Source organism: Kogia breviceps, chromosome 2 (assembly GCF_026419965.1).
Source record: "Kogia breviceps isolate mKogBre1 chromosome 2, mKogBre1 haplotype 1, whole genome shotgun sequence".
In the NCBI taxonomy this organism is placed as follows: Eukaryota; Metazoa; Chordata; class Mammalia; order Artiodactyla; family Physeteridae; genus Kogia; species Kogia breviceps.
The window spans coordinates 179,762,017-179,788,672 of record NC_081311.1 but is presented as its reverse complement, the minus strand read 5'-3'; the positions used below and the strand labels follow the sequence as shown (position 1 = coordinate 179,788,672).

The 26,656-nt window shown below is 38.7% G+C and overlaps 1 protein-coding gene across 1 annotated transcript in view; it reads left to right on the top strand.

Annotated features, from left to right (window-relative positions):
- The window catches only part of ABCA12 (ATP binding cassette subfamily A member 12), a 189,950-nt gene that overhangs the window by 122,078 nt on the left and 41,216 nt on the right, over positions 1 to 26,656 (top strand). Inside the window, exons 22-31 of the mRNA XM_067026824.1 lie at positions 378 to 557; positions 1,139 to 1,454; positions 4,192 to 4,306; positions 18,318 to 18,647; positions 19,976 to 20,045; positions 20,134 to 20,268; positions 21,156 to 21,302; positions 22,434 to 22,620; positions 24,434 to 24,652; positions 26,137 to 26,333. Of these exons, the coding sequence (XP_066882925.1) occupies positions 378 to 557; positions 1,139 to 1,454; positions 4,192 to 4,306; positions 18,318 to 18,647; positions 19,976 to 20,045; positions 20,134 to 20,268; positions 21,156 to 21,302; positions 22,434 to 22,620; positions 24,434 to 24,652; positions 26,137 to 26,333 (1,896 nt within the window). The remainder of the gene's footprint in view (positions 1 to 377; positions 558 to 1,138; positions 1,455 to 4,191; positions 4,307 to 18,317; positions 18,648 to 19,975; positions 20,046 to 20,133; positions 20,269 to 21,155; positions 21,303 to 22,433; positions 22,621 to 24,433; positions 24,653 to 26,136; positions 26,334 to 26,656) is intronic.

Below are 26,656 nucleotides of genomic sequence, written 5' to 3'. Positions count from 1 at the left end.
AACACCTCTAGTTCATAGTTTTCTTCCTAACTAATGCAGATAGATTTTAAAAAATTATTCACCTTTAGTCTTTGTTTAATTAAATTGTAGCAGAATATACTTCTGAATTAGTTTGTACCATTCTTTGTACTTGGGTTTACTGTGTCTGTAACTAGTTCAACATTCTCCTCAGTGAACATTTGCACAACTGGCTACATTTTCCCAGATATGGAGTACTAGATATTTTTAGAGTAAACTCTACAAGTTCTTATTATTTATAATCTAGTTTAAGCCTTACTACTTACCAGAAAAATCAGTATTTTGTCCTGTTACTACTAGAAACAACATTATAACACAACATTATAATATGCTTTGTGTCTGTTTTTTTTCTTCTTTAGATAGTCTAAGGCTAAAATTAGAGAACGGCATTGACCTCATTGATCATCTTAACACACTGTCTTCCCTGACAGTAAATATTTCCTCCTGTGTATTATATGACCGTATTCAGGCAGCAAAAAGCATAGATGAAATGGAAAGAGAGGCTAAAAGACTCTACAAAAGCAATGAACTCTTTGGAAGTAAGTGTTATTCTACTAGAATTTGAGCTTCTCTCTGTACTAAAATTGGCCAAATTCTTCCCTCACTTCTTTCATCCAGAACTCAGAAAAGTAGTTGGGGGTGGAGGGAGGACACTGTCCCCTCTGATGTCCTTAGAAATGAGAACCTTTCATGTAGGCAACCAACTGTATTGGTTGAGGAGCCTTCAGTATGTGTCATTTTTGTTGGTGTGGTTAAAATTAAAACTGTAAAGGATTACATAGTTACAGGATGAAGTTGAGTCCATCCTCATAATCAGTCAAGATTATTCATTTGTATGTGTGTGTGTGTGTGTGTGTGTGTGTGTTTAATTTCAGTAAGTGGCTTAGAGTGATATATTTAATCTGGCCACTTAGTTTGTGATTATCTTCTCAAACTCCTGCTGTGAATCTCTGAGGTTGTCACTTTCAGTTAGCCATCTTTTCTGTAAATTAGAAGTCTGACCTGCTGTCACATTACTAAGTCAGTTGCCTGTTTGGCTGCCCCCTATGTGTACCCTCCAAACAATGAATAATGTCAACCATAAAATAACTTTCTGATGTTGTTGCCATTTTATTTTTAGGTGTTATTTTTAAGCTTCCTTCTAATAGCAGCCAGCACAGAAGCTATGACTCTGAAGACGTCTCTCTTCCTCCTGTTGTAAAATATACCATCCGCATGAGTCTCAAGACCTCACAGACCACAAGAAGCATAAGAGCCAAGATATGGGCCCCAGGGCCACACAATTCTCCGTCAAACAACCAGATCTATGGCAGGGCTTTTGTTTACTTACAGGATAGTATTGAAAGAGCAATTATTGAATTGCAGACTGGAAGGAACTCCCAGGAAATAGCAGTTCAGGTCCAAGCAATTCCTTATCCCTGCTACATGAAAGACAAGTAAGTCAATGCACTTCCAGGCATTTTAAATAATCAACCACCTTTTTTAGAATTCATTTCTTTTCATTCATTCGCATGTGTCACATGAAAGGAATAACGTTCACCAAACCTTTGTCAAATGCTTGTTTCAAGGAAAAGATCCACAGTATAGGGCACAGCTCACTATAGCTGCTCATCACTACCCAAATGATGCTCAAGTTCTTACTAAATGATCCATGTTTTCTTTACTATAATCCTTAGCCTTCCAAGTACTTTGGCCCCCCAAATTAAGAGAGTTCGACTCCAGACTTGAGTGCATTGCTGCATGATTTTGATGTTACCAACTCTCAACTGGTTTTACTTTTCTCTAATCAAATAAGGATGTTAAACAAAACAATCTTAAAATCCCTTCCAACTCAAATTTAGAAATATGTGAGTGTAGGGTCAGTTTTACAGAAAAAGATTAAGAGAACATTATTGATCAACTCTCTGAGATAAATATTGTGCTATCTGAAACTATCGTATGTATTCTCAGTTCACTTGGTAGGAATCTTTATCTAAATTGGTTTTGCTAAATGAACAAAAAATGTAAAGATCATGCTTTTAGACAACTGAATTTGAATAGTCAAGAAACTTGCCAGTAGGGTAGCACTGAATGGTTCTTCCACTCTGACCACAGTAACAAAATAAGGTTGCTGGGCTAAGTTTTTCAAGCTCATTCTACACAAAAGCTTGAGGCTGAATATTACTTTAAACGAATTGTGCTTGTTATTCAGCCCAGTTATTGCAGTCTGTATACAATTGAGATGGGTCTGGATTTTTTTTTTTCTGTTTCTATCAATGCTTCTGTCTCCTTTGACTGTTGTCAAGAGCTATAGAGATGAGGTTATGTAGCTGTTTGTGCAGCAGTGAGACGAGAAGACAGGTGATGATTCTGTCAGCGGGTCGTCAAGGTTAGCTACTTATTGTAGAAGCCAGCAGGACCTTGTTGCCTAAACCATGTGTGAACTGAAATGGCTTGCATGAATAGTAAAGACCTGTGGTTTCAATTAAATGAAAATTCTCATCTATTTTCCTTCTGACTTTCTTCCCCTTGTAAATTTTAGTACCTAAGATGGTAGTTACCTGTATGTTTCTTTTAAGAGTAAAGTAACTGTACTCTGCATTCTTCATGGGAGTATGAACATAATGCCTTAATGTACCCATACAAACTCTTTGTTGCATACAAAGTGCTTTCACATATATTGTTTCATTTGTTGCACCAAACAACCTCATAAAGTGAGAGCAGATATTATCAGCCATGCTTTCCAGATGAAAAAATTGAAATCCAAGTAAATTGCCTGAAGTTGAATAGCTGGTACTGCATTGGTCCATTAATTACAATACCAGAATTTTCTCTTTCATACTATACTAAACCTAAAATACACAGTCACTTGGAAGAAACATTAGCGGGGATTTGTTATTAATGAATGAAGGCCTTTGCCTAATTCCAGGGCCAGAAACAGCATCAAGCCTGGACCTGATCCAAGACAAAATTAATTCAACAAATATTCTTTAAGTGCTTCCCCCTTGCCAGTTTCCCAGGAACCAAAAAAACTGGATATGGCCCCAACCCTCACTTCTCCCCCTCTAAAAAATCCTTCATATCTCTGTTGGTGATACACCTCTGATGCTAAAGTGAAAATGAATGATGATGATGTCATGTTCCATAAATATTTGCATTTTTCATGGGGAACTTGAAGGTAATTCCTTGGCCTTATAGATTAAAAAGAAAATGGCCTTGGGGCATTTCTGCAAATGAAAGTTTCAGTGGAGCCTAATATGTAAAACAGATCAATTTAGAGATTCTCTCATTGAAAACTACTCCTTTGCCTTAGCCCATAGTTGGTGGCTAATGTCAGAATCATGGTTCTTAGAGTGTGGTCTCCAGACCAGCAGCATCAGCATCACCTGGGAAATTGTTTAAAATGCAAATTCCAAACCCCATCTCAGATATAATAAATCAGAAGCTCATGGGTGGAGCCCAGAATCTGTTTTAAAAAGCCCTTCAGGTGATTTCGATGCATGCTCAACTTTGAGAACCCCACTGCATTTGAACATTCAGGTACTATGGGCCAGCCATTCAGGAATATGTTTAGGGCCCAATGAAGTCTTCCAGCAACCCTCTAGTTACCAGAGAAAACATTTCTATACTGTTTATGAAACATCCCCTAGAGCATTATTTTGAGGAATCCAAGTTCTTTGCATTTTCAATCAAATGATTTTGAGTTTCATTCTATTTCGTTTCGGGAAATTTGGTTTAATAATAACTATGAGCTTCCAAAGAGTAGATAAATACAGTAATTTGAGAAGATATATCTTTTAGCTAGGTAAACCAATCATCATCTAATTTTAAATCTGCCTTTTAGATAAGAATTTAGTTTAGACAGAAGGGCTTAGAGCCTTGCAATTATATCTGTATAATAATTATTTTCCTGACATACACAAACACCCTTTAAACAATTTGGCAATTTTATCTAACAATCCAGAACTGTTTTACTCTTGCAGCAGTATGGCAAGAAAATCATGCACTTACTGTTAAGTCAGCTTCACACTTCATAAATGAAAGAGTCATAATAATAATTAGTCTCAATTTCAGAACAGGAGTATAATTTCAATGTAGGAGGGAGTGTGTTCTTTATATATTAAAATCTGCAAGTGTGACATTCATTTTGGTAACTGGATTTTTGGGTTTTTTTGTTTTTGTTTTTCCTTACAGCTTCCTAACCAGTGTCTCTTATTCCCTTCCAATCGTGCTCATGGTTGCCTGGGTTATATTTATAGCCGCATTTGTAAAAAAACTTGTTTATGAGAAAGACCTCCGACTTCATGAGGTATGTTGAGAATCTCTTATTAAATAAGTTGTACATGGGCTTCCCTGATGGTGCAGTGGTTGAGAGTCTGCCTGCCGATTCAGGGGACCCGGGTTCATGCCCCGGTACGGGATGATCCCACATGCCGCGGAGCGGCTGGGCCCGTGAGCCATGGCCGCTGAGCCTGCGCGTCGGGAGCCTGTGCTCCGCAACGAGAGAGGCCACAATAGTGAGAGGCCCGCGTACCGCAAAAAAAAAAAAAAAAAAAAAAGTCAGTTGTACATGGATATAATTAATTACCATGATTTTCGTCATACCTATGCAAACTCAGAAAGCCTGACTCATACCTGGTGAATTAGATGGAAAAATATACTGTGAAACATTAAGGCAGCTGGTACGGCAATATTTTGTCTTCTCAAAAAGTTGCGTAGGGCTTCCCTGGTGGCGCAGTGGTTGAGAGTCCGCCTGCCGATGCGGCGGACGCGGGTTCGTGCCCTGGTCCGGGAAGATCCCACATGCCGCGGAGCGGCTGGGCCCGTGAGCCATGGCCGCTGGGCCTGCGCGTCCGGAGCCTGTGCTCCGCAACGGGAGAGGCCACAGCAGTGAGAGGTCCGCATATCGCAAAAAAAAAAAAAAAAAAGTTGCGTAGAATTTATTTTGTAAATGCTTCTAAAAAACGAAATCTGAATAATTCGTAATGAAATCTGAGTACGATTTGTGATCCTAACAGTAATTTTTGCCCAAGAAGTTACCTGTAGGACTTAGGATTTAACAAAAGAATTTTAAATAATAACAATAATAACTATTAAGGCAGGAAAATTGTTAGCATAGTTAACAAAATGAGTCCAAATGAAGATAATATACATATATAGACATAGGTATAGATATAGACAGATACAGATTTGGACTTGGACAGAGACATATGGCTTGTTTCAGCTCTCAAGAAACAAATTCTCTTTCCAGTATACCTTGTCTCCTTCAGTTCTCTCTCACTGACTTGTGATTTAGACTAAGAATTTCATGTTATGCTACTGATTAGGTTAATACTATGACGATGAAAGACAGGACCTGGGATGTAAAGCATGATCTCTTCTTGAGCGTATTCTTCATCATTATCCCCAAATCCAAAATATCTCACTTCTTTTTAGAATTTATGAAAAAGCATTGTGTGATTTTTTTATTGTATTACAGTAGAAATAATTTTATCTGCTAATCCTGTAATGAGCCCATTTACACTCACTCATGAAGTGACAAGATAGCAGAAACATTTCAAAACTGAGGGACATTGGGCTTCCCTGGTGGCGCAGTGGTTGAGAGTCCGCCTGCCGATGCAGGAGACACGGGTTCGTGCCCTGGTCCGGGAAGATCCCACATGCCGCGGAGCAACTAAGCCCGTGAGCCATGGCCGCTGAGCCTGTGCGTCCGGAGCCTGTGCTCCGCAACGGGAGAGGCCACAACAGTGAGAGGCCCGCATACCGCAAAAAAAAAAAAAAAAAAAAAAAACTGAGGGACATTAATTATTGCAGGCCTGGCTGACAATCTGAAACAATGAGGTTAGAGTAACCTGTTAGCCCAATTGTACTTTTCAGACTTACTTTGCCAGTGCTTTTAGGCAACTGATTATTTCTCCTTACAAATTACAGTACAAATTACTGCTTTATGTTTTTGTCAGCTCAACATCAGACTTCCAGGGTTGTCCTAGAGTTTGAACCCACACTTTTTATCTTTCCTATTTGAATTCTGGGTGATCTTCAGCTGCATTTTAATATTTCAGTTATAATTTAGTAAAAGTCTCATCAACTGGTTTGAGCCCCGTTGTTTTCAGGACTGTGTACAATGTTTTCTTAACCCCAATTTAGAAACTCGAATCCATGCCCTGGACAATAAGTTTGGTTGCAAGCTCCCACCTTAGATTTCTCTGTCAGGTTCCTGGTACTCAGAAGTGAATCTTTACAAATTAAAGGAAAACTTTGAAATAGAAAACTGTGATAGAAACTGAGTTCTTTTCTACAGCACAATAAATAATCTACCTTAAAAATATAAGTAAATATAAGCATGTGTGTGTGTATATATATGTGCTGTGATATATGTCTATTATGTATATATTATATATGTATATGTAAAATACATGCATTCTGTATTATTTTGGTTTGAAAATAGTACTCTCTGGGGGATTCCCTGGTGGTCCAGTGGTTAGGGCTTTGCACTTCCAATGCAGGGGGGAGTGGGTTCGATCCCTGGTCAGGGAACTAAGATTCTACATGCTGCATGATGGCCAATAAATAAGTAAATAAATAAATAAATAGTACTCTCTGAATGCATCTATGGATGTCATCAAAAAACATCAAAGCACAATAAAGCGTTTTTCTCAATAGAAGACACGAAAGACATTTTTTAACAATGAACCAGTTTCGGTTTGGTAGCTCTGTGTCTTCATTTTGCACGCATCTACTTTCAAAATTTAACTAGCTGGTCTTGGGGGTCTAAGTTACATAGTGGAAGATCACTGAACTTGGAATCAGAAAATAAGGCTTTGAGTCTTCCAGTTCATATTCACTTGGGCCCAATCCCTTAAACTCTCTGAGTCTTGTCATCTAGACTTCATTCAGCATTATATTTCCAGAATGTACTTTCTCACTGCCAGAACAGAAGAGGTATTCGATTATTCATTTTTTTTATCAATTCTAAGAATGATTTTTTTTCACATTTTAAAGCCTCTGAGATGTATTTGATAGGGTGTCGTAACTTATTTGGCAGTGATTTTTCTTTCTTTGTGGCATGTACAATAATGACACATCTTAAAATTAGCAGTGTCCTAAATTTAAAGGAATATGGTCTATTCGTGAGATGAGTTGATGGAAGCTGGTGTGGAATGAGTAGAATATTTCTAATGACCCTGCTCAGCCTCCCTCCTCTGCCAACAGTTCTAAACTAACCTCCTCCTTTTTAAAGATGAAAAAGCTGAGCCGAGAAAGTGAGAGGTGACTTGATGAAAACTGTGGGCTAGTTAATGGTAGATCTGGGTATAAAAGTCCAGTGTCTGGACTTCTGACCAATTCTCTTCCATGTCATAGCTACCTTCTGTCTCACAATTTTTAGTAGCCTAGACTCCTAACGACTATTGAAGGTGATGGTGGATAAACTCTTAGGTTACCAGCGACTCAAGATCACTTTTTAATATTATCATTTTAATATTTACTAAGATCTAAAGCTGCCCATTCTCTTCTTCCTTTTCCCAATTGAATAAAAAAGTAAACAAACAAACAAACAAAACATTTTTCCTTCTGTAATTGTTGTCACAGCTAGGCAGAGAAACCAGGTCAGTTGCTAATTCAGTGAAGCCATTCACCTTTGAACTTGTTATGGTATGATTCTAGTAAACTCCTTTAATTTGTTAAAGAAATTTAGCATAAATATTAATGCCCAGTAAGTTTATTGATAAAATTAAGCCTGTAGTTAAAAAAAAAACTATTTCAAAATGTCTTGCAATTGAGTTTTATTCTGCATTCCTTGCTTTATAAAATTAAAATATTAAATCTGTACAAAAGCTGATTTTATATCACACCAAAGAGTTGTTTTTCACATTATGTCCTCGGTTTCACAGTTAGTTTCATCTATTTGTTCTAATATTAGTCATTTATGGGGACTTGATTGTTTTTATTGCTTTGGAGACAAAATTATGGAGTTGTCCTCTCTCTCAGTTCAGACAGGTAGCCTAAAATATCTGTGGTCCACAGACAGATTACCAAGAATGATGCAAGAGTCTGTAGTCCTGTGGTGCTTCACTTGAGGCAATTTTTTGTCTTCTTTTTTTTTGAATGCTAATTTATTCTTTTTTTTTTAACACCTTTATTGGAGTATAATTGCTTTACAATGTTGTGTTAGTTTCTGCTGTATAACAAAGTGAATCAGCTGTATGTATACATATATCCCCATATCCCCTACCTCTTGCGTCTCCACCCCCAGCATCCCTATCCCACCCGTCTAGGTGGTCACAAAGCACTGAGCTGATCTCCCCGTGTGATGCAGCTGCTTCCCACTAGCTATCTATTTTACATTTGATAATATATATAAGTCCATGCCACTCACTTACTTCATCCCAGCTTAACCTTCCCCTTCCCCATGTCCTCAAGTCCATTCTCTACGTCTGCATCTTTATTCTTGTCCTGCCCCTAGGTTCTTCATAACCATTTTTATTTTTTTAAGATTCCATATATATGTGTTAGCATACAGTATTTCTTTTTCTTTTTCTGACTTACTTCACTCTGTATGACAGACTCTAGGTCCATCCACCTCACTACAAATAACTCAATTTCATTTCCTTTCATGGCTGAGTAATATTCCATTATATATGTATGCCACATCTTCTTTATCCATTCATCTGTCGATGGACACTTAGATTGCTTCCATGTCCTGGCTATTGTAAATAGAGCTGCAGTGAACATTGTGGTACATGACTCATTTTGAATTATGGTTTTCTCAGGGTATATGCTCATTCCTGGGATTGCTGGGTCATATGGTAGTTCTATTTTTAGATTTTTAAGGAACCTCCATACTATTCTCCATAGTAGCTGTATCAGTTTTCATTCCCACCAACAGTGCAAGAGGGTTCCCTTTTCTCCACACCCTCTCCAGCATTTATTGTTTGTAGATTTTCTGTTGATGGCCATTCTGACAGGTGGGAGGTGATACCTCATTGTAGTTTTGATTTATGTTTCTCTAATGATTAATGATGTTGAGCATTCTTTCATGTGTTTGTTGGCAATCTGTATATCTTCTTTGGAGAAGTGTCTATTTAGGTCTTCTGCCCATTTTTGGATTGGTTTGTTTGTTTTTTGTTATTGAGCTGCATGAGCTGCTTGTACATTTTGGAGATAAATCCTTTGTCAGTTGCTTCATTTGCAAATATTTTCTCCCATTCTAGGGGCTGTCTTTTCATCTTGTTTATGATTTCCTTTGCTGTGCAAAAGCTTTTAAGTTTCATTAGGTCCCATTTGTTTATTTTTGTTTTTATTTCCATTTCTCTAGGAGGTGGGTCAAAAAGGATCTTGCTGTGATTTATGTCATAGACTGTTCTGCCTATGTTTTCCTCTAAGAGTTTTATAGTGTCTGGCCTTACATTTAGCTTTTTAATCCATTTTGAGTTCATTTTTATGTATGGTGTTAGGGTGTACACTAATTTCATTCTTCTACATGTAGCTGTCCAGTTTCCCCAGCACCACTTACTGAAGAGGCTGTCTTATCTCCATTGTATATTCTTGCCTCCTTTATCAAAGATAAGGTGACCATATGTGCATGGGTTTATCTCTGGGCTTTCTATCCTGTTCCATTGATATATATTTCTGTTTTTGTGCCAGTATCATAGTGTCTTTTTTTTTTTTTTTTTAATCATAGTGTCTTGATGACTGTAGCTTTGTAGTATAGTCTGAAGGCAGGGAGCCTGATTCCTCCAGCTCTGTTTTTCCTTCTCAATATTGCTTGGGCTATACAGGGTCTTTTGTATTTCCATACAAATTGTGAAATTTTTTGTTCTAGGTCTGTGAAAAATGCCAGTGGTAGTTTGACAGGAATGCATTGAATCTGTAGATTGCTTTGCGTAGTATAGTCATTTTCACAATGTTGATTCTTCCAATCCAAGAACATGGTGTATCTCTCCATCTGTGTGTATCATCTTTAATTTCTTTCATCAGTGTCTTATAGTTTTCTGCATATAGGTCTTTTGTCTCCTTAGGTAGGTTTATTCCTAGGTATTTTATTCTCTGTGTTGCAGTGGTAAATGAGAGTGTTTCCTTATTTCTCTTTCAGATTTTTCATCATTAGTGTATAGGTATGCAAGAGATTTCTGTGCATTAAATTTGTATCCTGCTACTTTACCAAATTCATTGATCAGCTCTAGTAGTTTTCTGGTGGTGTCCTTAAGATTCTCTATGTATAGTATCGTATCATCTTCGAACAGTGACAGCTTTACTTATTCTTTTCTGATTTGGATTCCTTTTATTTCCGTTTCTTCTCCGATTGCTGTGGCTAAAGCTTCCAAAACTATGTTGAATAATAGTCGTGAGAATGGGCAACCTTGTCTTGTTCCTGATCTTACTGGAAATGGTTTCAGTTTTTCACCATTGAGGATGATGTTGGCTGTGCGTTTGTCATATATGGCCTTTATTATGTTTAGGTAAGTTCCCTCTATGCCTACTTTCTGGAGGGTTTTTATCATAAATGGGTGTTGAATTTTGTCAAAAGCTTTTTCTGCATCTATTGAGATGATCATATGGTTTTTATTGTTTGTTAATATGGTGTGTCTCATTGATTGATTTGCGTATATTGAAGAATCCTTGCGTTCCTGGGATAAACCCCACTTGATCACGGTGTATGGTCCTTTTAATGTGCTGTTGGATTCTGTTTGCTAGTATTTTGTTGAGGATTTTTGCATCTATTTCATCAGTGATATTGGCCTGTAGTTTTCTTTCTTTGTGACAGCTTTCTCTGGTTTTGGTATCAGGGTGATGGTCGCCTCGTAGAATGACTTTGGGAATGTTCCTTCCTCTGCTATATTTTGGAAGAGTTTGAGAAGGATAGGTGTTAGCTCTTCTCTAAATGTTTGATAGAATTCACATGTGAAGCCATCTGGTCCTGGGCTTTGGTTGTTGGAAGATTTTTAATCACAGTCTCAATTTCAGTGCTTGTGATTGGTATGTTTATATTTTCTATTTCTTCCTGGTTCAGTCTTGGAAGGTTCTGCTTTTCTAAGAACTTGTCCATTTTTTCCAGGTTGTCTGTTTTATTGGCATATAGTTGCTTGTGGTAATCCCTCATGATCGTTTGTATTTCTGCAGTGTCAGTTGTTACTTCCCCTTTTTCATTTCTAATTCTGTTTGTTTGAGTCTTCTCCCTTCTTTTCTTGATGAGTCTGGCTAAAGGTTTATCAATTTTGTTTATCTTCTCAAAGAACCAGCTTTTAGTTTTATTGATCTTTGCTATTGTTCCCTTCATTTCTTTTTCATTTATTTCTGATCTGATCTTTATGATTTCTTTCCTCCTGCTAACTTTGGGGGCTTTTTGTTCTTCTTTCTCTAATTGCTTTAAGTGTAATGTTAGGTTGTTTATTTGAGGTGTTTCTTGTTTCTTGATGTAGGGTTGTATTGCTGTAAACTTCCCTCTTAGAACTGCTTTTGCCACATCCCATAGGTTTTGCGTCGTTGTGTGTTCATTGTCATTTGTTTCTATGAATTTTTTGATTTCCACTTTGATTTCTTCAGTGATCTCTTGGTTATTAAGTAGTGTATTGTTTAGCCTCCACGTGTTTGTAATTTTTACAGATTTTTTCTTGTAATTGATGTCTAGTCTCATAGCGTTGTGGTAGGAAAAGATACTTGATATGATTTGAATTTTCTTCAATTTACCAAGGCTTGATTTGTGACCCAAGATATGATCTGTCCTAGCGAATGTTCCATGAGCACTTGAATAGAAAATGTATTCTGTTGTTTATGGCTGGAATGTCCTATAAATATCAATTAAGTCCATCTTGTTTAATGTATCATTTAAAGCTTGTGTTTCCTTATTTATTTTCATTTTGGATGATCTGACCATTGGTGAAAGTGGGGTGTTAAAGTCCCCTACTATGATTGTGTTACTGCCGATTTCCCCTCTTATGGCTGTTAGCATTTGCCTCACATATTGAGGTGCTCCTATGTTGGGTGCATAAATATTTACAATTGTTATATCTTCTTCTTGGATTGATCCCTTGATCATTATGTAGTGTCCTTCTTTGTCTCTTGTAATAGTCTTTGTTTTAAAGTCTATTTTGTCTGATATGAGAATTGCTACTCCATCTTTCTTTTGATTTCCATTTGCGTGAAATACCTTTTTCCACCCCCTCACTGTCAGTCAGTATGATGTGTCCCTAGGTCTGAAATGCATGTCTTGTAGACAGCATGTATATGGGTTTTGTTTTTGTATCCATTCATCCAGTCTATGTCTTTTGGTTGGGGCATTTAATCCATTTACATTTAAGGTAATTATTGATATGTATGTTCCTATTACCATTTTCTTAATTGTTTTCAGTTTGTTATTGTAGGTCCTTTTCTTGTCTTGTGTATCCTGCCTAGAGAAGTTCCTTTAGCATTTGCTGTAAAGGTGGTTTGGTGGCGATGAATTCTGTTAGCTTTTGCTTGTCTGTAAAGGTTTTAGTTTCTCCGTTGAATCTGAATGATTTCCCTACTGGGTAGAGTAATGTTGGTTGTAGGTTTTTCCCTTTCATCACTTTAAATATGTCCTGCCACACCCTTCTGGCTTGCAGAGTTTCTGCTGAAAGGTCAGCTGTTAACCTTATGGGGATTCCCTTGTATGTTATTTGTCACTTTTCCCTTGCTGCTTTTAATATTTTTTCTTTGTATTTAACTTTTGATAGTTTGATTAATATGTGTCTTGGTGTGTTTCTCCTTGGATTTATCCTGTATGGGGCTCTCCGCACGTCCTGGATTTGATTGACTATTTCCTTTCCCATAGTAGGGAAGTTTTCAACTATAATCTCTTCAAGTATTTTATCAGTCCCTTTCTTTTTCATTTCTTCTTCTGGGACCTCTATAATTAGAATGTTGGTGCATTTAATGTTGTCCCAGAGTTCTCGGAGACTGTCCTCAATTGTTTTCATTCCTTTTTCTTTATTCTGCTCTGCACTAGTTATTTCCGCTACTTTATCTTTCAGGTCACTTATCTTTTCTTCTGCCTCAGTTATTCTGCATTGATTCCTTCTAGAAAATTTTAAATTTCATTTATTGTGTTGTTCATCATTGTTTGTTTGCTCTTTAGTTCTTCTAGGTTCTTGTGAAACGTTTCTTGTATTTTCTCCATTCTATTTCCCAGATTTTGGATCATCTTTACTCTCATTATTCTGAATTCTTTTTCAGGTAGACGGCCTATTTCCTCTTCATTTGTTTGGTCTGGTGCGTTTTTACCTTGCTCCTTCATCTGCTGCGTGTTTCTCAGTCTTCTCATTTTGCTTAACTTACTGTGTTTGCAGTCTCGTTTTCACAGGCTGCAGGTTCGTAGTTCCCGTTGTTTTTTGGTGTCTGCCCCCAGTGGCTACAGTTGGTTCAGTTGGTTATGTACGCTTCCTGGTAAAGGGGAGTAGTGCCTGTGTTCTGGTTGAGGAGGCTAGATCTAGTCTTTCTCGTGGGCAGGTCTGCGTCCAGTAGTGTGTTTTGGGGTGTCTGTGACCTTACTATGATTTTAGACTGGCTCCCTGCTAATGGGTGGGGCTGTGTTCCTGTCTTGATAGTTGTTTGTCATAGGGTGTCCAGCACTGTAGTTTGCTGGTCGTTGAGTGCAACTGGATCTTAGCATTGAGATGGAGATCTCTGGGAGATCTTTCTCCATTTGATATTACATGGAGCTGGCAGGTCTCTTGTGGACCAGTGTCCTGAACTCAGCTCTCCCACCTCAGAGGCACAGGCCTGACACCAGCTGGAGCACCGAGACCCTGTCAGCCACATGGCTAAGAGGAAAAGGGAGAAATAAATAAATAAATAAATAAATAAATAAATAAATAAATAAATAAATAAATAAAGTTATTAAATCAAAAATAATTATTAAAAATAAAAGATTTTAAAAGGAAAGAAAGAAGAGAGCACCAAAACCAAAAAACAAATCCACCAGTGATAACAAGAGCTAAAATCTATACTAAAAACAAAAACAAAACAAGCAAACAAACAAAAAAAACGGACAAACAGAACCCTAGGACAAATGGTAAAAGCAAAGCTATACAGACAACATCACACACAGAAGCATACACATACACACTCACAAAAAGAGAAAAAGGAAATATATATATCGTTGCTCCCAAAGTCCGCTGCCTCAATTTTGGGCTGATTCGTTGTCTATTCAGGTATTCCACAGATGCAGGGTATATCAAGTTGATTGTGGAGATTTAATCCGCTGCTCCTGAGGCTGCTGGGAGAGATTTCCCTTTCTCTTCTTTGTTCGCACAGCTCCTGGGGTTCAGCTTTGGATTTGGCCCCACCTCTGCGTGCAGGTCGCCTGAGGGTGTCTCATTGTTAAAGGAGCAGCTGATTAGGGGGCTCTGGCTCACTCAGGCTGGGGGTAGGGAGGGGTACAGTGCGGGGCGAGCCTGTGGTGGCTGAGGCTGGCATGACGTTGCACCAGCCTGAGGCGTGCTGTGCGTTCCCCCCGGGGAAGTTGTCCCTGGATCACGGGACCCTGGCAGTGGCGGGCTGCACAGGCTCCCGGGAGGGGAGGTGTGGAGAGTGACCTGTGCTCACACATAGGCTCCTTGGTGGCTGCAGCAGCAGCCTTAGCATCTCATGCCCGTCTCTTGTGTTGCGCTGGTAGCTGCGGCTCATGCCTGTCTCTGGAGCTAGTTTAGGCGGTGCTCTGAATCCCCTCTCCTCGTGCACCAGGAAACAATGGTCTCTTGCCTCTTAGGCAGTTCCAGACTTTTTCCTGGTCTCCTTCCCGGCTAGCTGTGGCACAGTAGCCCCCTTCAGGCTGTGTTCACGCAGCCAACCCCAGTCCTCTCCCTGGGATCTGACCTCTGAAGCCCGAGCCTCAGCTCCCAGCCTCCGCCTGCCCCGGCGGGTGAGCAGACAAGCCTCTCCCACTGGTGAGTGCTAGTCGGCACCGATCCTCTGTGCAAGAATCTCTCCACTTTGCCCTCCGCACCCGTTACTGCGCTCTCCTCCATGGCTCGGAAGCGTCCTCCCTGCCACTCCTGTCTCCTCCAGTGAAGGGCCTTCCTAGTGTGTGGAAACCTTTCTTCCTTCACAGCTTCCTCCCACTGGTGCAGGTCCCGTCCCTATTCTTTTGTGTCTGTTTTTTTCTTTTGCCCTACCCTGGTACGTGGGGAGTTTCTTGCCTTTTGGGAGGTCTGAGGTCTTCTGCCAGCATTCAATAGGTGTTCTCTAGGAGTTGTTCCACCTGTAGATGTATTTCTGACGTATTTGTGGGGAGGAAGTGATCTCCACGTCTTATTCTTCTGCCCTCGTGAAGGTCTCCTGGCTGTTTCATTTTTGACTAATTATTTAGCCTCTTTATGCCTCTACTTTTTTCACAGTAAGTGGCATGGAAACCTTCCCACCCAGGTTCTCTTTTTCACTCTATGCAGCCAGGCAACTGTTCCTCAACCTCAGCTCTGTGAGAAAGGGGATATGTTTTCCTCCAAACTCCAGAACTCCACACCCCAGAGTCCCTCCTTTGGTCATGTTGCCTCTCCCCTTCTGCCTAATTTATTCTTTTTTATGTCTTCTTAGTACACACTATCCATCCTACTAGTGAGAATTTGGAATATTCCAAGTAATGGTCACAATATCCTTTATATCTTAACTAAAAACAATAACATAAATATTTATAATAGGATATAAAATTTGAGGTAGAAAATTTTATTTCTTATTAACCAGTGCTTGACATTCTTGTTGAATTGAATGAAGACATTGCTGTCAAGTAAATATATGTATATTTATGATTTCTTTTCCTGACAGCATTAATTTCAATGCCTGTGCATAAGCTTCTCTTGAATGTGACACATTTATCCACAATCTTACAGAATCTCTTTCTTGTCATTATTTTCTGCCAAGAACTGGAACAGACTTTGACCACTGTGCAGAGGGGTTTTCCTCAGTAAAACGTTATCAGATATTGATGATTTGCTCCAGCAGGTTTGGGGGGCTTTAGAAAAGTGACTCTGATTACAAAACCAACACCTGAATCTGTCACCCTGAGGAGACACTAACGCCAGTTCTCTGTGGGTGACCTTCCATTAGCAAGTTTGGTCTTGTTGATTATCCCGAAGTTGGCAGTGAATCTGAATAATTTATGAATGACTTACATGGTCTCATCACCTTTTCTCTTTATGAATAACAGCTGTTCTTCTCATGGCATAAAATCCTGAAGTTTAACACTGAAGTTTGATCTAGAATGTTAAGTAGTAAACACTTTTGGAAGCACCTAACCTGATCTGTTTTGATAAAAAGCAATGATCAGCCTCCAACTTTTACCAACTCTTGGCAATAGAAATCTGATTTTGAGCCTTGAAAATTTCAAAATTACAGTGATCAACACCTTCATTCCTGGTCTTTGGGTTTGCTAAATTATTTTTTAATAAGGCTATGAATGGAGAATTTTCTAGATATATAAATGTTTTATATTGAAGCTATCCATTGTCAGGGAAGGAAAACATATTTATACATTAAGTCAGCTGTATTTCATGTCCTTGATAGAGTCCTTGATATTGTATATCCACCTTGTAAAGTATAGTGACTTGCCTCCTACTGACATACATTGCTATGTGGAGGGGGGGGATATTTTTTGTGTAGGTCACATGAAATTAGGTGGTGAATATCAGCTTTGGGGTAGTTATATGGGTTCTGTAGCTCCCCATTTAATTATATTCAAATAGACATTACACTCAGTAAAAACGTCAAAATACGAATAACCAGAAAGTCACCAAAAAAATAGTGAATATCTCTGAAATGAAGTCATCAAACATGACACGGTAATTTCTCAAATGGGGTGGGGTGCAGGGAAAGAATTGCTAAAATATGATCTGTGAGGTCTTTTTCACACCAAAATGTAGTTTTCTTTTCAATGATAGATACATAGAAATTGGAGAAAACCTTCCATAGTGAATCTTCACTCCATGCTGATTTTTTTACTTTGACCCACACATTTATTCCTATGGAAACATAGACTGAGTCTTTACTGCAAAGGGTGGCAGGGTCTGGGAGGAGAGAAGTAGTAGGAGAGAAGAGGGTGAGGAAAAGAGCAAAGTTAAGAGGAAAAGTCACAGGATTTCCGCAGTGGTGATTAGCTTAAGGCCCACTGCTTAGACTCTTGCCAGTCAGGTAGCTGTTTCCATGGTAACAACTGGAGCAGCAGAGTTATCAAAATGTAATAAGCTGCAAAGGCAAAAAGTAAAATTCACAATTTTGCTTGTAGAGCAAAAGATTTGGCACGTTCCTTTTTTTTTTTTTTCCTGGACAAGTTAGGTTTAAAGGGGGAGGGCATTGAAAATCCTTGATTTTACAAAAGAAATACTAGATTATAAAGCTGTTAGTGGAACATTTCTTTTGTTCTTTTTTAAAATGGAATTTACATTCATAAGCTTAACATTAATCAAGAGTTGTTAAAACTAGAAACCAGGTACAAATTCAAGTCACTATATTCAAGACACCCAAGGTCCTAGGGACTTCAGATCTTTCAGAATCCTTTTGAGTTAATGTACAAACATGCTGGTCTGTTTTTCTACCTTGGTGGAATGCCTTGGTCTCTAGGGATATCACTGGGTTATTAAAGAATATCAACTGATAGAGAGAGAGGTATGGATTACCTGAGATACATGAGTTCATTTTGGGTTCATGGACATCTTTTTGGAAAACAAAGATGATAAACCTGAACTAGACTGTTGGGGATTTTAAGGATGCAGACGTTATGTCAAAAGGCAGAAAGTCCCCCTTCAAAGTTTGCCTGTTTTAAATTTTTAGGAATCAGGTCTATTCTATTTCTCTCGGGAATATGAATACCGATTGCGTTGTTCATTCATGTTTAGTTAAAAATATTATGGAGTTTTATTACCTCAGTCCCTACATTGAATTTGAAGTAAACCATGGGTTTTCACCAGCTTGAAATATTCATGCCTGCACAGATGTCAAATTCATGTTGTAAAATTCTGCAGGGGATACCGTAAATTTTGATGATCTATTCTAAACTAGTTTAATCTGGAGACATCACTTAGATACCAGTTATAAAATGAAATCGTCAATAAACAAAACAAACCTCACCATCCAAATCATTCATTATATTGGGGCACTCTGGGAACATACAATCTAAGATAGGCTGGAATAAATGGTCATATTAATTTCACATAGCAAGCATGGACAAATACTAGACTTAGATAAATCATTAAAATGCCTAGTTCCATGTGTATGAAGAGTCTCATGGACGTTTTGGAATGATACAGGAATAATTGTTATTTAAGTGTATATTAGCTTAAGAAGGAGCTAACACTTTTTCCTTTTTACAGTACATGAAGATGATGGGTGTAAACTCCTGCAGCCACTTTTTTGCCTGGCTTATAGAGAGTGTTGGATTTTTACTGGTTACCATCATCATCCTCATCATTATACTCAAGTTTGGCAATATTCTTCCTAAAACAAATGGGTTCATTTTGTTCCTGTATTTTTCGGACTATAGCTTCTCAGTTCTTGCCATGAGCTACCTTATCAGTGTCTTCTTCAACAACACCAACATTGCAGCTCTGATTGGAAGCCTCATCTACATCATTGCCTTTTTTCCATTTATTGTTCTGGTTACAATTGAGAATGAGTTGAGCTGTATAGTAAAAGTATTCATGGTGAGTCAACTGTCACAACTGAATGGCCAGGGTATGAAAGGAATGGACCTTTTTTGGTGGTTTTGGCTCTCCAACTGAGAATACACTTATCTAAATGTAAAAGTTCAGTGTTTGCAAAATATGAGTAACTGTCCTACTGAGAGTCATTAGGTGAGTCATCACCTAATGGTAGACATCATTGTCTACCATACAAGCATAAGACTATGACAAGAAAACTTTTCGGCCACGGTTTCTAAAACTATAATATGTGATGCTGTTAAGAGATAGTACCTGAAGAAAAAACAGTTAAAATGTAATGCATCAAGTTTTGAAGATCATCAAGAATTCTGACTTCTCTTTGGCCCAATTCCTTAAATATCTTAGAGCCTCTATAACTGGCATTATTCTCATAAATGAATAATTCTCATGGTTTTTATGACATATAATATAACATACAGGCATAAAGACAAATACGCTGAGAGCATATAATCAATTTTGAATTCGTTTCTGCTTTTTCAATTAAAGTACTAAATTAATTTACGAATTTTAATGAAAGCATTAAGTTTACTGACTTTGAAATTTGGAAAGCAGAAGTAGAGCTCATCATTGACTGAGAGTCATGTTAAAACTTTGCTGTTGGGTGGGGTGGGCCGGCCGGCTAGTCGCACCCCTGGCCTGGGGCCTCCATTGGTAGTAAAGCGGAGGCGGGTGGGGAGGCGGGAGCGAGAGCCCGCGGCGGGCGAGGCGAAGATGGTGGCGGCTACTCCTCCTGGTGGGTCTGCCCGCCCCTCCGCCGAGTAAAAAAAAAAAAAAATTAAAAAAAAAATTTGCTATGGAAATAGAAAGTGATAAATAATTTTCATTTGACATTGACCACCTTGAGTTTAAACAACATCTAAATTTTTAATTTGTTGCATTATTAGTACTCAGTTGACATTTTGGTATATTTTCATGCATAAAACTATTACTTGAAGTCAATCTCTGAAGTAAAAACATCTTCTGGCCCCTAACATTTCATTTGATATTAGCCTTAATATTGCATTACCCTATTATTACTGGTTTTATAAATTGCTAAGCAACATTTAATAAGTTTAGATACATATTTTTTGGATTTTTGATAAATATTTTTCAAGTTATAATTTTACTGCTTTTGTTGTCTACTATTGCCTCTCCTCTTCTTCCAGAGTTGTAGCATGCTTGGTAAGGGACCTCTGTGTTTTTAAATATGCTTAGAGAGTTAATGTCAATTTTATCTATATAAGTACCCAAAGTTTGAAGTATGTTAAGGTCCCTCTGGGCCAAATGTGTGAAATCACAAGAACTATCATTGCCATTGATTTTCTTCACAGAGCCTGCTGTCCCCAACAGCTTTCAGCTATGCAAGTCAGTACATTGCACGATATGAGGAGCAGGGCATTGGTAGGTTCACTTCCTTTACAACTGGATTTTATCTTTCACACCTGCAATATGTCTCACAGAAGAATAAATCTATATGTTCTCTTCTTAGGTCTTCAGTGGGGAAATATGTACAGTTCCCCAGTTCAGGATGACACCACTTCGTTTGGCTGGCTATGCTGTCTAATCCTAGCCGACTCTTTCATTTATTTCCTTATTGCTTGGTATATCAGGAACGTTTTCCCAGGTACGAACATGCTTCCTATAGATAGATGCTATTTTATGGTAATAAATTATACCTATTATAAATCTGCTAATATATATTTTCTAATATTTTTATTTGTCACATATCATCTCCAAAAAGAAATACTTAAATCCCAAAACTAAACAAAATTTTCCAGGATGAGATAATGCACTGTTGAGTTTTTTTCTCTGATGTTCCTTTAAAGGATAGAGTGAGTTAAGGAGCATAGAATCCAGTCTTTCCAAATGGGAGAACAAGATATTATAAGGCAAAAATCAAGTCTCCTAATTCTAAGGAGAATTTATCCAGTTCTAATGGAACAAGACTAGTGGGATTCCCCTCCTAGGTCTCAAGTGGTTAAAACTTCAACATGATCAGGAGTTTTTCCATCAAGCCTTATTTATATTTGTACGTTTTTGATGCTATAAATGAATAAAAGACTATTATTCTATTCCAGTTATGTAAAATTTCTGTAAAAGAGAGGTATAGAGAGACAGAAAGCAGATCAGTGATTGCCTGTAACTTGGGTTGAAAGTAGGGATTATCCGCAAAGGGCATGGGAGAAATTTTTGGAGTTATTGGGATTTTGGGATTGTGGTTATGGTTGCACAACTTTATTTACTAAAAATCATCTCACTCTACACTTACAATGATTAAATTTTATGGTGTGTAACTATACCCAATGAAACTGTTTAAAAAAGAAAGAATTTTTTAAAAGGCTATCTTTTTTACTTTACTTTGAAAACTGAGACCACTTTAGTTTTATATAGTGTCAAAAAAATGAAAATACTTCCTGAACGCTGTATAGTAAGTACTCCGTTATTCAGCTTCTGATGCTTAATGTTAACAATCAATTAATAACTACTTTTCCTAATACATTTTTGTTACAGGTACATATGGTATGGCAGCTCCATGGTATTTTCCATTCCTTCCTTCCTATTGGAAGGAGCGATTCGGATGTGCAGAAGTGAAGCATGAGAAAAGCGGTGGCCTTATGTTTACTAATATCATGATGCAGAACACCAGCCCATCTGCCAGTAAGACAAATAGGTCAACAACATGCATTATTATGAGAGAAGTGATATAAAATTTACATGACTAGTGATTTTAATTATCTTTTTCTAAATGGCAAAATTATCCTTTTAGTCATGGATGAATATGTCTACACATATGTGTTTGGACTCTTAGAGAGATTAAATTGTGGCTTTTTCTGAGCTCATTAGCTCAGTTGGTTAGCATATGGTGCTAATTAGGCCAAGATGGCAGATCCCTTTGTGTTCCAGTTAGATTCACACAGAGAAAAACTTTGTTCCCTGGCCCCAGTCTGCACCCCTCACCTCAGCCGTCTGTCACTAGTCATAACGAGTAACCAAGTAACAAGTATGGATAATTTAGCATAACCCATCACCCACACTGAACAGACAGTTTAAGGCTCATGTTGTACTAACATTGGGTGAGCAGTGTCAGCTTTATAAAGTAAGGATGACCCATATACGTGGTCCTTTTGTGATGCCTGAAGGAAATGTAGAGAGTAATTAATGAACCGATTCTATAAACCACAGATCTGAGTGAGCCTTGTCACTGCAGACATGTATTCTGTAAGTAGATATCATCCTGTCCAATTGGGGGACCAAGCCTTAAAATTGTGTTTTGAGTATTTGAGATCTGTGGAATAAAGGAGCATTCATTATTATGACACTATATTCTGATACTACTTTTTCTGACAGAGAAGGGCAATATAAACCTTAGAGTGTGGTTCCAACACTCTCATTCATTTTTTTTTTTTTTTTGTGGTACGCGGGCCTCTCACTGTTGTGGCCTCTCCCGTTGCGGAGCACAGGCTCCGGATGCACAGGCTCAGTGGCCATGGCTCACGGGCCCAGCCGCTCCGCGGCACGTGGGATCTTCCCGGACCGGGGCACGAACCCGTGTCCCCTGCAACGGCAGGCGGACTCTCAACCACTGCGCCACCAGGGAAGCCCACTCTCATTCATTTTTGAAACAAGTGAGAAGCCTGAAGACTATAACAGATCATTTATTCCTGGAATTACTTTTTACTTTGAGGCTTGTGCTTTGATAGTCTTCCATTTGTAATTAATGAAAAGTCTAACTCGAGCTTCCTTTTTCTTCCTTGTGAGCTTACAACTCTTTTCTTAATTTCTTTCCAGGTCCTGAATACATGTTTCCCTCCAACACTGAGTCTGAACCTAAAGATCTCACAGTTGGGGTTGCCCTGCGTGGGGTCACAAAGAACTATGGCTCAAAAGTTGCTGTTGCTAACCTCAGTCTGAACTTTTATGAAGGGCATATTACTTCATTGCTGGGGCCCAACGGCGCTGGGAAAACTACTACCATGTATGTTACTTTTCAACACTTAGGTGTCATGGAAGCGTATTCCTTAATATTCCCTCACTTCTTTCATAAGTATAAAGTTGTTACAGCTCCCAGATGGATTAAGATAGCTAGAGTTGTTTCCTGTAAAATGGAGTCTAAATCAAAGGTCCGAATTGTGAGCTCAAAGTCCAGATTAGACCTACCAGATAGGTTTACTTGGTCTACCTAATATTGGCACGCTGGTACTTCTTAAAATTTTTAATTTCAGTGCCAACATTTAAAAATGGGAGAGTTCTCCAATAAAAATAAATATTCCTGCTATCTCTTAGATAATAGGAAGTTCTGGCAACATTGGATCTACAGGCTAAGGTAGAGACCGTTGTTTGCGGCTTGTTAGTGACTGTTCTCAAAGGGGCCGCCTACTTTCTGGTTCATCCCTGGTCCCCACCAATCTTTACTGCCTCATACATTCAGTCTGTTTCATTTCTTTGCATTTTTATCCTGGCCCGTGTACCAGTTTGGGTTCACAAACCTTGGTAGAAACACACCCAGCCCCAGCCACTCTATTACAGAGAACGCTTACCTTGATTCATGAAGAAAGAAAAGAATCACCAGCTATCAGATATAGATCAAAAAGTCCACAGGTGGTACATGAGCTGTTCTTCCTCTCTCTTCACGTAACTAGCATTTTCCCGTATCCTAACGGAGAAGATTCAAATGTTCTTAAAGTGACATTCTTTTGAATTTTTTTTCTGTGACTCACCTCCAGTGCTCTACTGGGCTTAGCTTGGAGTCAACTCTAAGATGCTGTCGGTGCCCTAGGCCTTCTTTGAGAACAAGTGTCTGTTGTTGGATATGCTATTTGCTATCATCATGAGTAAGCTCAGTGACTGCCAAAACATATACAAATTAATCTTTAGTAAATAAAAGGGGACAAAGGAAAGTTATGAAATGAGTGAACATGCAGCTACTCTCATTTATATGACCTGTTGCAATTCAGAGTTGGCTTTCTAGTAAGAATACAGTGCTTAAAATGTAAGCTTTCTAACAGGTAATAAGAGGACAGTGAAGAAAAGTGATAGAGAAGGATTTTGAAGAGGCTATAATTTTAGCTGAGAAAGTCCCCATTTCAATTTTCTGAATATAAATAATATATAAAGAAATATGTTATTTGATTTTAATGTGTTTCTATGGGAAGAATTACATATTATATTGATTCCCTATTTAATCCCCAATAGTCATTTGAGATCTATTACGTGCAAGACACTAGTTAGGTACTGAGGGTGGTGAGATAACAAGTCCTTTCCCTGACCTCATGGAGCTTACATTTTAGTGGAGAAGATGGATATTAAATAACTCCCCAGTTTACTGACCATCTGAAATATGGTGAGGAGTTTGTAGGTGAGAATATTCTCGTCACAGGGTAGAGTAAGGGACTGAAGATGACCAAAGTTCATGTGGAAAACAGAAATTTGAGGCTTCATTGCATATGGGTACTACCTGATGCCAGGGAAGTGCAGGAGTTTGCTCAAGGAGGGAGTACATTTGCAGTTAAAAAGCACAACCATTTCTGTCATTACTACCACCATCACCCCCCGCCACTATCCTTATCATCGTCCATCATCACATAGTGTTTCTATCACGCTCTAAATTATTAGAGGCATAAAAGTAATTTTAATTTTTATTCCCAGTTGATCCCATTTTACTTCATAGCTTGACCTGGCCTGGGAAGATACACTGTAACATTTTTTTGCTAACAACTGAGATACATTTAGTCCTAAAATCTAACTCAGAGTTTTGGTTCACACCTAATTTACGGTTTCTTCATTCCCAGCTCCCTGTTGACTGGACTGTTTGAGGCCTCAGCAGGTACCATCTTTGTTTATGGAAAAGATATCAAAACAGATCTCCACACCATGAGGAAGAATCTGGGGGTCTGCATGCAACATGATGTCCTGTTCAGTTACCTCACTACCAAGGAGCACCTCCTCTTATACGGCTCCATCAAAGCTCCTCACTGGACTAAAAAGCAGCTGCACGAGGAAGTAAAAAGGTCAGATATGACAGCACCGAGAACATGCCTGGGTAGCTCCTCTCAAAAAGAGGTCAAACTATAGTAATAATACCAGTAGGAGACAGTTTCTCAGGAAACAATTGTTTTTAGTTTTTCTACTTTTCTAGTATTGTATACATTTAAGGGCATTATCCTCACTGGCCAGTTATTATACTGGAATTGTTTAACTGGCTTCATCTCTGACTCCCATATTACCCCCAATCCTCTGTTTCTAATCTCCGTGGCTACCATACTGGTCTTTTTTTATTCTTCTTGGCTGCCTCGGGTCTTAGTTGTGGCACACGGGCTTCTCTCTAGTTGTGGCGTGTAGCTTTTCTCTCTCTAGTTGTGGCACGTGGGCTCCTGGGCGTGTGGGCTCTGTAGTTTGCGACATGCGGTCTCTCTCGTTGAGGCATGCAAGCTCAGTAGTTGTGGCATATGGGCTTAGTTGCCCTGCGGCATGTGAGAGCTTAGTTCCCCGACCAGGGATCAAACCTGCATCCCCTGCATTGGAAGGTGGATTCTTTACCACTGGACCACTAGGGAAGTCCCTACCATACTGGTCTTAACTGGACTCCTGGCTTCTACTTTCCCTTGTACAATCTATTCAAAGAGCAGACAAGGTGACCTTTTTAAACTGCAGATCAGACCAGGTCACTCCTCTGTCAAAACCCTCTAATGGCTTCTCACCACACTCAGTGTGAAACTCAGGAATGTTCTTATCAAGGCCTATGAGGCACTTCCTGACCTGCCTCCAATCCTTTTGATTTTATTTCCTTCTGCTTTTTCCCCATTCACTCTGCTCTAGGCACGCTCACCCAGGTGCACACTTAGTTGTGCTAGGCCTGTTCCAGCCTCCGGGTTTCCCATGTTCCCTCTACTTAGATCAGCCTTCCCCAGACAGCCCTTTGACTTACTCCTCCACCTTACTGGTCTCTGCTCAAATGTCAGCTTCTCTGAGGGGACCACCATGTGTAAAATAGATGCCTAAAATAGCATATCCCAGGCACTCATCTCATATACCCTGTTATTTTTCTTTTAATCACACTTAACACAAAATAGCATATTATAAACTTACTTGGGAATATATTTATTTACTGAATTTCCCCAGCATTCCTCCTGATACACACACATACTAGAACATAATCTCCTTATGGGTTAGGAACATTATCGGCTTAGTGCTTTTCCACAGCACCTAAAACACAGTCTGGCAGAAAACAGACAGGTACTCTATAAATATTTGTCAAACGAATGAATAAAATAATGAGCCATATATTCCTTATGTTGTTTTCTGAGTATTAGTTTTATACTGCCAGCTAGATGATAAGTAACAGAAAACTGTATTATGAATCTTCAATAGTTTACCTTGCTGAGCACATAATAGTTGCTTAGTGAATACCTCTCATTTAGGGTGCTTTTCGTATTTTTCCATTGTTCACATTTTCTGTCTGTAAAAAAATAACCACTATACATCATTTTTTAAGGACTTTAAAAAATACTGGACTATATAGCCATCGTCATAAGAGAGTTGGAACACTGTCAGGAGGAATGAAGAGGAAGTTATCCATATCCATAGCTCTTATTGGAGGATCAAGGGTGGTAATTTTAGATGAACCATCCACTGGAGTTGACCCATGCTCTCGCCGAAGTATATGGGATGTTATATCCAAGAACAAAACTGGTATGAGTATCTTCTTATAACTTCGCCAAGCAACAGTCATAATTTTGCCCTCTGGGATGCATGCAAAGAAATTAAAGACTTTTCTGTTTATAATCTCCATTAAAGATGTAAGGTGTGCTCTTCCTTTTGTGAGGTATTCTCTTCTCCCAGCTAAATTTCTGGATCAATTAGTTAATATCTATGTAGTGCCCACTGTGAATTGAGCACTTAACTGGCCCTTTTGAGAGCATGCAAATCCAATAGAAGTTCCAAATTCTGCCTAGAGGAGCTTAGAATCTAATTAGAGATACCAAACATACACAAATGAAAATAAACTGAAAACA